At 44.4% G+C, this 13,991-nt stretch overlaps 2 protein-coding genes and 1 long non-coding RNA gene across 6 annotated transcripts; 2 read left to right on the top strand and 1 right to left on the bottom strand.

The window, feature by feature from the left end:
- Positions 1-632: 632 nt before the first annotated feature.
- On the top strand, positions 633-5,446 carry plp1b (proteolipid protein 1b). Of its 2 annotated transcripts, none has more exons than XM_029174239.3 (7): positions 633-805; positions 2,726-2,912; positions 3,010-3,166; positions 3,395-3,572; positions 3,786-3,859; positions 4,035-4,100; positions 4,736-5,446. In XM_029174239.3, the coding sequence occupies exons 1-7, from the start codon at positions 802-804 to the stop codon at positions 4,805-4,807; spliced, it is 738 nt and encodes a 245-aa protein (XP_029030072.1). In that variant the 5' UTR covers positions 633-801; the 3' UTR covers positions 4,808-5,446. The 2 variants fall into 2 exon arrangements, with proteins under 2 accessions (XP_029030072.1, XP_029030071.1); XM_029174238.3 differs by lacking the exon at positions 633-805 and adding an exon at positions 1,847-2,411.
- LOC114869765 (uncharacterized) lies at positions 5,443-5,954 on the bottom strand. The gene is made up of 2 exons (XR_003788211.3): positions 5,792-5,954; positions 5,443-5,711 (listed from the first exon to the last, which is right to left on the bottom strand). It is a non-coding gene; the product is annotated as an uncharacterized LOC114869765 (long non-coding RNA).
- A 3,463-nt stretch (positions 5,955-9,417) lies between these two features.
- LOC121202727 (uncharacterized) lies at positions 9,418-13,279 on the top strand. Of its 3 annotated transcripts, none has more exons than XM_041073748.2 (2): positions 9,418-9,472; positions 10,190-13,279. In XM_041073748.2, exon 2 carries the CDS (start codon positions 10,309-10,311, stop codon positions 11,605-11,607), a length of 1,299 nt encoding a protein of 432 aa, XP_040929682.1. In that variant the 5' UTR covers positions 9,418-9,472; positions 10,190-10,308; the 3' UTR covers positions 11,608-13,279. The 3 variants fall into 3 exon arrangements, with proteins under 3 accessions (XP_040929682.1, XP_040929684.1, XP_040929685.1); XM_041073750.2 differs by lacking the exon at positions 9,418-9,472 and adding an exon at positions 9,511-9,571 and having other exon boundaries at positions 10,305-13,279; XM_041073751.2 differs by lacking the exon at positions 9,418-9,472 and adding an exon at positions 9,586-10,163 and having other exon boundaries at positions 10,305-13,279.
- Positions 13,280-13,991: the final 712 nt, after the last annotated feature.

Genomic DNA, 13,991 nt, shown 5'->3' with positions numbered 1-13,991 from the left:
AAATAAAACGAGAGACCTCTCCAGTGAGAAAATGGTGCTTTCTTCACACTGGCTCCTTTGTGCTGCGCCCAGCTTTGACATCAACTGGGTCAAACATGAGAGAGGGAGGGAGGGAGAGCAGCAGCTGGACCAGACCGTCAATGTCACCCTTGTTAGTCAACTTCATCAATGTCAGTCACTGGCATTTAAATTTATTTAACTCTGGTACGTTTTATCTTTGCGTGTCTGTGGAGGTGCTGCTCTCGCCCACAGGTCTGGATCTCTCAGTGTGCACCGTGCAAGAACACCTGCATGATAATGAACAGTATAGTTTGAATCCTCCAAACTCACATGTATCATAATTTAGATCTGCAATAAAAAACATGCACAATGACAATTTGTGCGTTTGTTGTTGAAAGTGAAAAAGCTTTGATTTAACACATTTCCCAGTTTCTGAAATGATTTAACTGACTTTGTGGCAGGTGTGCACACATAAACATCTACTCTTGCTAAAGATTAGACCTATTTGAGCCTTCACACGTATTACACACAGCAGCTAAAGTACAGTGACTGTCAACAAAGTGTCCTGCCCCCCGCACCCAGGCCTAAATCACTGGCCCCATAAATAACCGCTGGCCACTGAAATGGGACTTTGTGACTTTAAGATGTGACTCGTGGAGATGTGGTCTATCTATTGTTGATGGGACAAAAGCGCGAGTCAGATTCATATAGGAGTCGCGGGGAATAACTTGTCATATCCTCATATCACAGTCACAAAGCCGCCCAGCAAAAACTTCAATAACCCCGCACTTCTCTCTGGACATGGGTGAGTGCACAGAATTTTTAATATCTCTTATCATGTTTTATTAATGTGATGTGAAAATGTGAATTTCAATATCTTACTAGTGTTGCCTTTAATATGTCCTTTCTGTCCGTAGACATCACGTTGCCCTGCTGCACTGTGTGCAATATTTAAGGCATATAAACTCTGTGCTTTGATTTATTTCAAGTACTCTAAGAGCAACACCTGTGTTTTTAAGTCATCTTCCATTCATCATCTTCCCTTGTTTGCAGCATATAGTACAGTTTAACATACAGTAATGCGTGCTTATAGTAAAACTCCTGGTTTTCCCCTTTAATCCTTTTTCACCGCCCTGGACTCAGACTCAGCCGGGCAGTGACTCTCATCATGCCAAGGCCATGTCAGGTCACTCATGTGAAAGAGGTCAGACACTCCCACATGTGTCCTGGCTGCATATCAGCATCTTTCCATGAGAACTGCATCTGCTGACCCCTTTCTTTCTCACTCGCAAACAACTTGAGGGGAAACTTGCACTTTAGAAACTTGAACTGTTTCAGATTCCTGATTGATTATCTGGCATCTACTGTAAAAATGAACTGTTGCTTTTTGCACTGAATGCAAATAGAGAGTATAAGACTGTCACACTGCACCTACTGTTGCAGCACAGCTGAAGCGTGGGCGTCTGCAGGCACCATCGTTTCAGTATTTTGGCTACAGCCGTCTTCCTGCTGTTACTATTTATATTTTCATAGCAGTTTGTTTAACTCTCAGCTTCCATTCATTCCAACCAAGATCCTGTGAAATGATTGAGTGGTGGTGGTGGCGGTGTTGGTGTTGATGATGTTGTTGTTGATGATGTTGTTGTTGTTGTTGTTGTTGTTGTTGTTGTTGGTGGTGGTGGTGGTGGTGGTGGTGGTGTTGGTGTTGATGATGTTGTTGTTGTTGTTGTTGTTGTTGTTGTTGTTGTTGTTGTTGTTGTTGTTGTTGTTGGTGGTGGTGGTGGTGGTGGTGGTGGTGGTGCTGTTGCTGTTGTGTAGATATTTAAATGAGCCCATATATTCTTCTTCTTCTTCTCCACCCACGCTTTGAACACTTGAACCCAGCCCCGCCACCCTTGACACTCTGTGTCAGGGTACTGGTCTCAGCATCTGTACATGGCGGTGGCCTGAGCCGTGACCCTGCCAGCGGTGCCGGGACAGTCCTGGTGACCCCCTGCCACCACATACTACTGTGGCCATTGTTCGTTTGACATCGCTGCCTTTTGTTCCCCAACGATCGTCGCAAAGACAATGGACATTGTATCTCCATCCACAAAGAGAAGCTCTTTCTTCTGGGTCCTGAAGCCAGTCTTGCACCAACATCTCCCGCTCGCCTGGTGACGGCAGTGACCGCTGGACAAAGAGGGCCGGGCCAGAGTCAGTAGGGGCTGAGCTCTTGGGTGCTGGTACGAGCAGAGCAGCTTTAACATACGGATGAAATCAGCACAGAGGGGCTTATTTTACAGTAGCAACACCTTGCAGGCAGCACTGTACACCAGCGGCTGGCACCGGGACCTTTCTTGTTGTGGAGTACGGGTATCGAGAGCAACAAATGTTTCCGGTCAGACAGCCTTGGCTTTGCAAAGCCTTAGGTGCTTTCCTCTATCCCATTTCTGTCAATGCATTTATTAACCGTGTGGATATTTGCTACCCGCTTCACCAGCGCAGCTTACACTGGACCAAGTGCATGAGATTCTCCTGTTTTTGTTTGGACGCTGGATTGGGAGCTGCAGCTTGTCCCCCGCTGTCTAGTTTAGCTTGGGTTGCTTTTTTACCTGTCGGTGGGGCTTCGGTGTGCGCTCATGGATTTGCCTTTTTCTTAGCTCCCCCGACGCGGCGTAGATGTGTTGTGTACTTGTTTGTGCGGTGTGTGCCGCCTGTGTGCTGATATATTATGCCCCCTCAGGTTGTTATGATTGCTGTGTCCGATGCATTGGGGCAGTGCCCTACCCGTCCCTGGTGGCCACCTTGCTGGTCTATGCTGGCATGGCGTTATTTTGTGGCTGTGGGCATGAAGCTCTGTCCCAGACCGAAGTCCTTGTGGAGACCTACTTCGCCCGCAACGTTCAGGACTATATGGTCATGGCATCTTTGTGAGTGATGTGCTGCATTTATTTCTCCAAATATGCATATTTTACCTTCAAAAAGCTCTTTTGGCGTTTCCCTGACTTCTCTCCATGACTTTCCCAGTATCAAGTATTTCCAGTACGTGATCTATGGCCTGGCCTCGTTTTTCTTCCTCTACGGCATCCTGCTGCTGGCTGAGGGGTTTTACGCCACCAGCGCCGTCAAGCAGACCTTCGGTGAATTCCGGAGCACCCAGTGCGGCCGCTGCCTCAGCCTGACGGTGAGAACGTGGGAAGGAGGGGGGAGGAGGAGCAAGTGGGGGGCGGGATTAATAGGACGACAGATCATTTAAAATGATTTCTAACCTTAGTGAAACATTCGTTTTTACACAGGATTGTGAATCTGAAGCAGCATTAATAACATGTAGTTCATCACACTGAGACCTGAGCTTCTTTCCCATTTGTCACGTTTGCGCTGAACTTACACGCTGCAACCTTTACTTTAACAGTTTATCATCGTGACGTACATCTTGGCCTTCATTTGGCTGGCCGTGTTCGCCTTCACCGCCATCCCCGTCTTCTTCCTGTTCAACATGGAGCAGACCTGCCACGACATCAACATCCTGGCCGAGACGACCCCCAGCATAAATCAGCACGGCTGGATTTGCATGGACGCCAGGCAGTTCGGTGCGTCATCCTTATAATGAGTGACTGCGCGTCCACTTGTGCTGAATGTTAATGTGTCCCCGACTAATCACCGGCGTCTGGTTTCAGAGCGGCCGGCTGAATTAGTGATCCAATAATGTGAAACCCTGTCTAAACTGCTGTTTCTCTATTACACCGTGTGACATCATCGTGATTCAGCAACTGTACATCACTTACATAATGCCTCCATTTAAGGTCTGCTTCCTTGGAACGCGATGCCAGGCAAGTCCTGTGGAATGACCTTGGCATCTATTTGCAAAACCAGTGAAGTGAGTAGAAGAAGCCCATTTTCCCTTCTAGACCATTTCACGTTTACATCCTCCCATAAACATCAGTGGGCAAATCTATTCTAAATTATTAATGGGTGTGAAAGTGGGCTTTTTAAGAATAAAACAAACAGAGTACGAATCTAAAAACTGGCTTGTTGTTTGTTATGTCCTACAGTTCTACGTCACCTATGACTTGTACATTGCTGCATTCGCTGGTGCTGGGATCACTCTGTTGGCTCTGGTAAGCACTAACTGCTCTCTGGTCAGGTTAAGTAGTGCATTTGATGTGCGAAACGTCTCCATCTGAAGCTTCAAGTTCAAACAATACCTTAGAGGCACCCGGTATGCAGATAGTTCTGGTTCCAGTGTCGCAGTATCTGTTACTGAAGCTTCTGCTGCTTCTCTAATGCGCAGGAGCTGAATCTATTTAATAGGGATTCACTGAGCAGTGTCACCTCACATCAAGAAGGTTACAGGTGCAAATCAAACCCTGCTGGTCCTTCTTAGGTTAATTGGTGACTCTATTTTGAGTACGACCGTGAATATGAGTGCGTGTCTGTCCTCGTGTTCCTGTTCTCACTGATATTGTATGCAGCAAAGTATGTTGCTCATCTGGACTAACGGGCGCTGAGCACCCGGAGCAGCCTGTCAATCACCTCCTTCGCTTGGCAGCGCCACCATATCAGACATTTATATCTCAGACCCTTAGCTGCTCGGAGCTGCCGAGCTGCATGGATTGACATTTCTAGCGACATATTCTTTTACCGTTTAAATGACCTGAAATTACTTCATGCGCTTGACCCACACACACTGTGTGTGTGGTGCACAGAAACCCAGCCTCTCAGCGTTTAAACTGTTTCCTCTCTGCCTTTTCAGTTTCTGTACCTAGTCGCCACCACTTACAACTATGCCGTCCTGCGGTTTCTGGGGAGGAAAGGCATCCGCTAATCGAAACGTCTCCATCTCAGTCGACCCCATTCTCTGGCTGTGGGATGGACAGTCAACATGTGCAGCACTACACTTCTGTTTGTCCTCTTGGGAACAGCAACTTCCAAAAAGCCTGGATCACCTGCTAGTAATTCTTTAGACGTGGCCAATAACAGACGAACGGTTCCCATCACTGTTACGCATGAGCAATGCGTCTCTTAGCTTTGTTGTTCATTTACCTCTTCTGGTTGTGATCTAATTGTATCCTTGTGTAGCTTCACTGGTGCTGATGCTGTTGTGAAGTTTGATGTATCACTTTTCCTGAATAATTACGGGGTCACCTTACTAAGCTAACAGCATGTACAGCATTCAGTGAATGTACCAGGGCTCTTGGTTTGAGATATCCTCCAACTTTCAATTATGCATTCACTTGCAATACACACTCGGTCATAATGCATTTTTTAATCTTCCAATGAAAAGAAGAAATACATATCTGGATCCATTTTGCCATCGGGTTTTTTGTTTCCGGCTTAAATGTAACTGATTCTGTGTCACAGAAGTGCTGATGCTTCCATAACCTGCCTCGAGGTGACTTGTGCTTAATGTTTACCAGTGTTAGTGCTGTGTGTGCTCTTTTCACAATAAAGCTGATTAAACCATTTTATTCTAAGATTTTATTTTAACTACAGACGATACCCATGTATACATACACTGTTAATAAAGATATTATGCTTATTGTAAAGTACTTCATTTAAACGTTGTTGATTAATCACCGCGGGACATGAGACTGCTGTGATGACACATTCGTCCCCCTTGGGCTTCAGGTCTTGAGGGCCTTTACGAAGCAGCCTTTACAGTGGAACAACTGGTTGTGCAGGTAAATGGGGATCAGAAAATCTCCCAGGTCCTTGGCGCAAACACCACACTGCAAAATATACTAGTCAATGTAGGTAGAACCACAAACATGACGTATGATTAGCATGTTTCCTAAAGGACAGAACTAACCTTGAGACATTCGCTGTGGCAGGTCAGTGGTGGGTCACTGAACGTGATCTTGACATTTCCACTGATGACTTGGTCACAGAATGAACAAACAGCCTTGCCTTGTCTGAGGTAATGAGAGAGTCATTTTTAAAAAGCATGAAAACCGAGACTGCGTGGTACAAATGCAGCGAAATGAAACTTTTCCGTGCTACAGTGCAATGAATAGCAACAATAAACCATGAGATGCATTTCACAGTAGAAGTGAATATTACATTTATAAAACGCAGTAAATAAAGGTTTGTTTTCGAATGGACGTACCTGTTGGTGTCATCACACTGGTTTGGTTCTGACCCCTTTGAGTGAGAGTGCTTTGGATCGTTCACAGGCTCAGGAACAGATTCTGCTGTGGGTGGTACCTCATCTAATGCATCTGTCAGTTCAATGGTTTGGTCAGAGGATGCATTTCGAGCAGCTCCACCTTCTTCCACCTTGTTTGCAGGCGGCGGAGTCATATTTTGTTGTTCAGTGGTGATTTTAGCAGGCAGTGCTTCTTTCTCAGCTACTGGAGGTGTTGTCCTTACAACAGGCTCTGCTGTGACTGCAGGTTTCACCTTTGGTTCAGTAGACCTCATTGCAGAATCACCACCACATTTATTAGGTGATTTGGATCCCATATCAGAAACTGGTTTCACACTGTTTTGTGGAGCAGTCTTTACATCTGGAGCTTTTGCCACAACCTGCGTTGGAGAGGCGGTCTTGCAACTCTCCTTTGCAGGTGGTTCTGTTGGTTTTACAACATCAAGGGCCGAAGGTGTTGCCTTTACTGGCTTTGTTGTAACTGCAGGTTCCACTGCCTTCACATCAACTGCAACAGGAACAGGGTCTTTATTTTCACCAGTATCAGCAGACTGATTAGGTGATTTGGATCCAGTATTAGGAACTGGTTGTAGAGCGGAGCTTTTATTTTGCTTTGTGCTTTCAACAGCAGGAGTCTCAGGTGATGGGGTCAGCTCAACATTAGCTTTAGAATCCACAGTCTTTGCCACAACCTGTGTTGGAAGGGCGGTCTTGCAACTCTCCTTTGCAAGTGGTTCTGTTAGTTTTACAACATCAGGGGCCAAAGGTGTTGCCTTTACTGGCTTTGTTGTGACTGCAGGTTCCACTGCTTTCAGTTTGATTGGAACTTCAGAAGTGACTGCAGAGGGGTCTTTATTTTGCTCAGTACCAGCCACAACAGAATTTCCTCCAACAGATGGATTCGATGATTTGGATCCTATATCAGAAACTGGATCCACACTGTTTTGTGGAGCAGTCTTTACATCTGGAGCTTTTGCCACAACTTGTGTTGAAGGGGCGGTCTTGCAACTCTCCTTTGCAGGTGGTTCTGCTTGTTTTACAACGGCAGGGGCCAAAGGAGTTGCCTTTACTGGCTCTGTTGTAACTGTAGGTTCCACTGCCTTCCGTTTGACTGGCACTTCAGAAGTGACTGCAGAGGGGTCTTTATTTTGCTCAGTACCAGCCACAACAGAATTTCCTCTAATGGGATCTTTCACCTGAGCATCAGTAGACTGATTAGGTGATTTGGATGGAGTTTTAGGGATTATTTGTGGAGCAGGGCTTTTATTTTGATTTGTGCTTTCAACAGCAGGAGTCTCAGGTGATGGGGTCAGCTTAACATTAGATTTAGAATCCACAGTCTTTGCCACAACCTGTGTTGGAGGGACAGTCTTGCAACCCTCCTTTGTAGGTGGTTCTGTTGGTTTTACAACATCAGGGGCCGAAGGTGTTGCCTTTACTGGCTCTGTTGTAACTGCAGGTTCCACGGCCTTCAGTTCAACTGCAACAGGAACCTTACCAGGGTCTTTATCTTCACCAGTATCAGCAGACTGATTAGGTGATTTAGATCCAGTATTGGGAACTGGTTGTGGAGCAGGGCTTTTATTTTGTTTTGTGCTTTCAACAGCAGGAGTCTTAGGTGATGGGGTCAGCTCAACATTAGCTTTAGCCTCTGCAGTCTTTGCCACAACTTGTGTTGGAGGAACAGTCTTGCACCTCTCATTTGCAGGTGGTTCTGTTGGTTTTACAACATCAGGGGCCGAAGGTGTTGCCTTTACTGGCTTTGTTGTGACTGCAGGTTCCACTGCCTTCAGTTTGACTGGAATTTCAGAAGTAACTGCAGAGGGGTCTTTATGTTTGTCTGTACCAGCCACAACAGACTGTCCTCCAACAGATGGATTAGCTGATTTGGATCCCATATCAGAAACTGGTTTCACACTGTTTTGTGGAGCAGTCTTTACTTCTGGAGCTTTTGCCACAACCTGCGTTGGAGAGGCGGTCTTGCAACTCTCCTTTGTAGGTGGTTCTGTTGGTTTTACAACATCAGGGGCCGAAGGTGTTGCCTTAACTGGCTTTGTTGTAACTGCAGGTTCCACTGCCTTCAGTTCAACTGTAACAGGAACAGGGTCTTTATTTTCACCAGTATCAGCAGACTGATTAGGTGATTTGGATCCAGTATTAGGAACTGGTTGTGGAGCGGGGCTTTTATTTTGCTTTGTGCTTTCAACAGCAGGAGTCTCAGGTGATGGGGTCAGCTCAACATTAGCTTTAGCCTCTGCAGTCTTTGCCACAACCTGTGTTGAAGGGGCGGTCTTGCAACTCTCCTTTGCAGGTGGTTCTGTTGGTTTTACAACATCAGGGGCCGAAGGTGTTGCTTTTGCTGGTTTTGTTCCAGATGACTCTTCAGGCTTGACTTGGACTGCATTTGGAGCAGAACCTTCAGCGGGGTCTTTACATTTCTCACCAACCAAATCAGAGGTTCCAAGGTCTTTTACATTGGCATCTCCAGAGACCTTGCTGCATTCAGCATCTGAGTGATCAGGCGGTGCAGCTGCATGTGCTTCCTTGTTTTCTGCAGCTGTTGTGGGATCTAATTTTTTTTGTTGTGCCTCAATATTTTTAAATTCTCCAGCAGGTGATTTGATATTGCCCTTCTTAACTGAATCACTAAAACAAAAAAACAAAGGGGAATAATACATTTATAAAAACATATTCAACCCACATTCAAGTTGTGGTTTAAATGTAGCAAAAGGATTTTCAGATGAGCAGTTTCACAGATTGTTTTTAATTAAATTCTGCAAGCACATACCCTTTCCATGGAGTAAGCTGCGTCTTTTTTGGAGAAGGATTCGATGTAGACTCCGTGAAAGCTGCTGATCTATTGGGTAATAACAAGAAATTCACCTTGAAAAGAGCCTTGGCATTTACAATCTCAGATTTTTTGTCCCACTCACTTCTCTTTATTTGCAGCTCCTGATTTGTCAGAGTGAAATAAAATGATCCATATGTGATTCATTAGCTTTGCTTAGTTAGATTCATTCTACATATGTGTGCTTACCTTTAACATCACAGTATCATAGCCCATATTAGCCCAATTACATATATGTTTATAAAGAAAAGAAAACGGTTTCTACATATGATGATGGTAAAAGACATTGTTAAATCCAACTATTTCAATGTTTATATTAAAATTGTACCTTTGCTTATTGCACTTCATTTTAGATATTTTGTCTTTTTAATTCTGTGATTGCTGGCCTCTTATTTTGCCGAGGGATCCTTCAGACCTTTATTTTGAAGACACCCCAGAGCTTCCGGTTTTGCTCAGTTGAGCTTCAGATGTGAAGCTGCGTTTTTCTTGCTTGGCAGGTAAATAAACGCTTATTCCAAGTTAAGCGTTGTCGGTTAACACGACCCACATGCGGGAAACAGCGACGGTGGAATAAACTCTTAAACTCGAAGCTTAAGGTCTTAAGGTCGAAGCTTAAGCGGTTTTTATTCTGAAACACACCGGGCTTCACATGTCGTTAAAGAACAGCAGCGTTGCGGTGTTTTGCGTTAGTGGCAACACACGTCGAGCAGTTTTCTGTAAAGTAAAACTCCGTAAAACCACTGTTAAGTTTCAGTGAGCGGTAGCTGGGATTTGATCGATTCATTCATCGTCGTTTGACATTGACAAACATTCCACATGAACTGTGTCTGTTGTACTAGCTAGCATTAGAAGAACTGAGGTTTCCTGCACGTACGTGAACTTACGTTAGCGTTAGCTTCCGATTCTTGACTAATTATGACTCCGCTCATGCTTCGGTGTTGCGCGTCCTTCATAACAGTTACCTGTTTAACGTACATTTCATTCGCTGTTTTATCATTTGAACAGAGGGGAGCTAAACGACTTCTCTTTGGGATTAAAGAGAATCCTGCTCCACACGGAGCTTGGTTATAAAGTCTGCCCTCATATTAGGTGCTATGTATTCCTATTGTGGCTTTCTGTGTTATGCTGTGTGTATTCATAGTGTTGACATACAACTAGTCCAAACGTGGCCATTTTGATCCTAAGACGGTTTGTGTTTTTTGTTTTTTTTCTAGATGGAATAAATGCATCTTGAACTGTAGAAACAAATGCTTCTGTTTGTGCCATAAGCAATAAATGACAGATGCAAGAGATGTTTCGTTAAAGTGTGACTTTCTGTCGCCATCCTAGGAAAATGCCATCAAGGAATCATCTTGATAAAATTGGGAGAAAGAAGAAGAAGAAATGGACAGAAGAGGCCATGGAGCACGCGCTGGTCGAGGTGAAGTCCGGGAGGTGCACAGTGAGACAGGCTGCCAAGGAGTTTGGAGTCCCCAAGTCTTCACTGGGGGACAGAGTGAGTGGGCGCGTGAGACCAGGAAGTCGCAGTGGGCCGGCTCAGCTCATCACGTCCTCCGACGAGGAGCAGCTAGTGGAGTTCTCCTTATACATGTCCAAGTACGGGTTCCCGCTCACTAAGCAACAGCTGGTGTCCTTTGCCTCGTCCATTTATAAGCGTCAACATCGGAGGGTGGCGTTTTCCAAGCTCGGCCAGACTTGGTGGCTTAACTTCCGGAGACGACAGGAGAAAAACATCACCATTCAGCCGGCGGACAGCGTCGTCCGTGGGAGAACAGTGTGTGTGAGGAAGGAGGCTGTGGATCAGTTTTTCCGTTTATTGACCACCGTCATGGACACTCATGGACTCAGGGACAAGCCGTACCACATCTTCAACTGCAGTGAGACAGGGTTTCAGCTGGGCAGGAGGAGGGTCCTTCTCCCCAAATCTGCCAGTGTGGGATGCAAGGCAGCAGCAGGCTCCAGAGACCATATCTCCATCCTGGCTTGCTTCAACGCAGCTGGGGAGGACATCCCACCGTTTATCATTTACTCCAAAGCCTATCCAGGGGGAGTGTGTTACAAGACACAAGGGCCGTCGAATGCCCTCTATGGATGGTCAGAGTCGGGTTGTGTGAACTCTGACCTCTTTAAGAAATGGTTCCTCAAACATTTTCTCGTGCACGTTCGGAAAGAGCGTCCGCTGCTGCTAATCTTTGACGGCCACAAATCACCCGTGAACCTCGAGGTGGTGGAGGCGGCTCGTAAGGAGGACATCATCCTTCTCTGCCTTCCGCCCCATTGCTCTCACATCCTGCAGCCGCTTGATGCAGGTCTCTTTGTGCTCCTGAAGAAGCACTTTGCAGCACTCACAGGTGACGGCAGTGCCGCTGATAGTCACTTTGCTGTAAGCAAAAAAGATTTCTCAAGTGTATTTAAAGGGACGTATCAGGTGGCAAAGGAAGAGGAGGGTGTCAGGATTGTCACTGAAGGCTTTAGGAAATGTGGCATCTACCCACTGAACCACTTCACCGCTAACGAAGGCCATTTATTGCCACCACACAGCATGAGCCCAGTAGCTGGACCTTCTTTGACTACAGCAGTGCAGGAACTGCACACTGTCGGAGAATTCACAGCTGCTGGACCCTCCTCATAGCTCTTTGCTATCGAAGACTAATGTCGTCCTGTTGCACCTTTTGAGGAAAGAGCGATGGACTCCATTCAACATAGCCTGATTGAACACTCCTGCTTCCCCCAGCCTTCCTGAAGAGTGCTCGGATTGTTGGTTCATTGAGAATAAATGATGTGGGATATTAATTGCAAGTCTTTCAAATTAAGTGTGAGGTGCTTCCAGCGTATTTCTCCAGAGAAAGCTGCAGTGAAACAAGAGCCTCTGGGCCCTGTTTCTAAAGTAATAACCCCTTTCACATTCAGTATCCTACTGACATTTGTGATGATCAACAAAAAGAATCCTGGGCTTGGGCACAGCCTTTGTGAATACTTTGTTATCGGACATCATTTGTTTAAATTGGTACAGTTGTTTCTAGAAAAACAGTTTGAGGTGTTCGGCAATGACTGATTGCTGAGCGAGGAAGGGTCCAAGTGAGCCCCAGCTTGTCTGTGATAACAGCAGGATACAAAGAAGCAGGTCCTGTATTTAGACACCAGAGAAGGTGTGAGTTCTATGCATATGGATGAAATCAAGTAAAGTTGTTCCAGGGATTTTCCCTGTTGAACTTGTCTGGGTTTGTGTTTTTTTTTGTACACACAAAATACAAGAGTTTAACTATTTGCCCACTGCATTGGATATGAATTTGAATATATACAAACAAAAGAAGTAGACATTTCATTTTAGGTGATCACATTTGATCAAACTAAATTTTATCATGTACTGATGGTGAGATGAGGACATGTTACGTGTTTTTATGTTTCATCCTAAATTTACCTTATAGGTAGAATATATTGCCTTTGTCTTTTAGTAGATATTGAGTAAAGCTAAGATTGGTCCTATGCTACATTTAAATTCATAATTCTATTTTTTTCTATTTTTTACTCAGTAGAATGGAGATATTGCATTACTACTGTATGACCTCAGGGACAAACTCCAGTAGGAAGATTTTTGATCCAATATTTTAGGACCAAAATGTCCATATGCTCAATAATTCCCTGTAAAGGGTTGTGCTACTTTTGTGTGTGTGCCATGTACTGTATGTGTTAAAGTCTAGTGATGTAATATCAATGCAATACATGGAGCTGGCTGTAAGGTGAGGCAGTACAGAGTACTGTAAGTATTAATAAGTACAATTACTGTGCACAAACAGTATCAACATTTTAAAGATTATTTAAACAAAGGAGGAAGATGGTTTTGTATGCGACTCTAGTTTTGATCGGTTAACGTTTATGTTCACAATTTACATACAAGGCTTTAAATATTTATACAAGTCAGATTAATATTTTAAAACCGAAGGACAGAGAAGAGATAAGCGGGTGTATATGAATGGTGACTGCGTTATCACTCAGGAGCACTGGTCAGCTCACATCGTACTCGAGGTTGTTGTGGTGCAGCCTCTGGGCTAAGTCAGTGTTTATGTATGTTAATATCACAGACGATTTCCTCCTGGAGCATGAAACAATTATTTATTATTCATTAACTCAACAAAGTCAAAGCACACGATCAGTTTGTGCAGATCTGTTTCTACATTGTTGCTCACATCAAACAGTGTCAGTTGATGGGCATTGCACCGTTAGTAATGTTAGTAACTTGTTGCCTAAAGTGATTCTTTCTATGAGAAACAATTGTTCAATAAAACTGTCAGTTTTTATTTAAATTGATTTCATTTGTTTTATATAAATATATAACCATATTTGAATTTGAATTTATTTGGTAGCACTTACTCAAATTTCTTGGCTGCAGAGGAGACGAAGGACTTGTTCTTGGCTGGAACGGGCCCAGCCTCTGCGTCGCTTTGTGTCCTGCAGGATAAAACTAGTTGTCATGAATGTAGTATGCATATTCGCATTGTCCGTAACTAACAGCAACTCCACAGCTTGTTTTATCACAGCATACTGTAGCTCATCAGCAGGAATGATGGAAATGACGCAGGGTGTTTTTGCTCAGCTGATTAATCTGGTCAAATCACAAAGAGTTTTTTCTTGCCTGTCATTTCCCTGTTTAGATTTGTGGATCCAGCTGCCGTCAGTCTTCAGTGCAGTCCGGACCTTGGTGGTCTTTAACACCTGAGCTCTGTCAACCTCTACGAAAGAAACTTACTTTGTGTCAGGATCAACTTAAACAATGATTGCATGAGATTTTTATTTTAACGTAGGATGTGATACTAATTAAAGTTTTACCTTTTGACATGATGCTGATGTTCAACCTGGTATCAACAAAAGAATTTTAGATTAAAGAGAAATAGAATTGTTCATGGTTTGGTCCCTAACTTTCAAACAAATAGAACAGAAAGCAAAACAGTGAACAGCTTAAAGTTTACCAAAGTGTACAGCACATTATACCCAACCTGTAAACTGCATTCTTTATGT

Source organism: Betta splendens, chromosome 14, assembly GCF_900634795.4.
Source record: "Betta splendens chromosome 14, fBetSpl5.4, whole genome shotgun sequence".
Taxonomy (NCBI): domain Eukaryota; kingdom Metazoa; phylum Chordata; class Actinopteri; order Anabantiformes; family Osphronemidae; genus Betta; species Betta splendens.
Note: the sequence above shows the minus strand (reverse complement) of the source record. Positions and strands in the feature narration are given on the sequence as shown.

Excerpts from the sequence above, each read along its gene's own strand:
- plp1b (XM_029174238.3), top strand. The coding sequence starts at position 2,372 with ATGTTTCCGGTCAGACAGCCTTGGCTTTGCAAAGCCTTAG. Across the intron at positions 2,412-2,725 it reads TTGGCTTTGCAAAGCCTTAG|GTTGTTATGATTGCTGTGTC; the intron begins GTGCTTTCCTCT and ends ATGCCCCCTCAG. Across the intron at positions 2,913-3,009 it reads TATATGGTCATGGCATCTTT|TATCAAGTATTTCCAGTACG; the intron begins GTGAGTGATGTG and ends TGACTTTCCCAG.
- LOC121202727 (XM_041073748.2), top strand. The coding sequence starts at position 10,309 with ATGCCATCAAGGAATCATCTTGATAAAATTGGGAGAAAGAAGAAGAAG.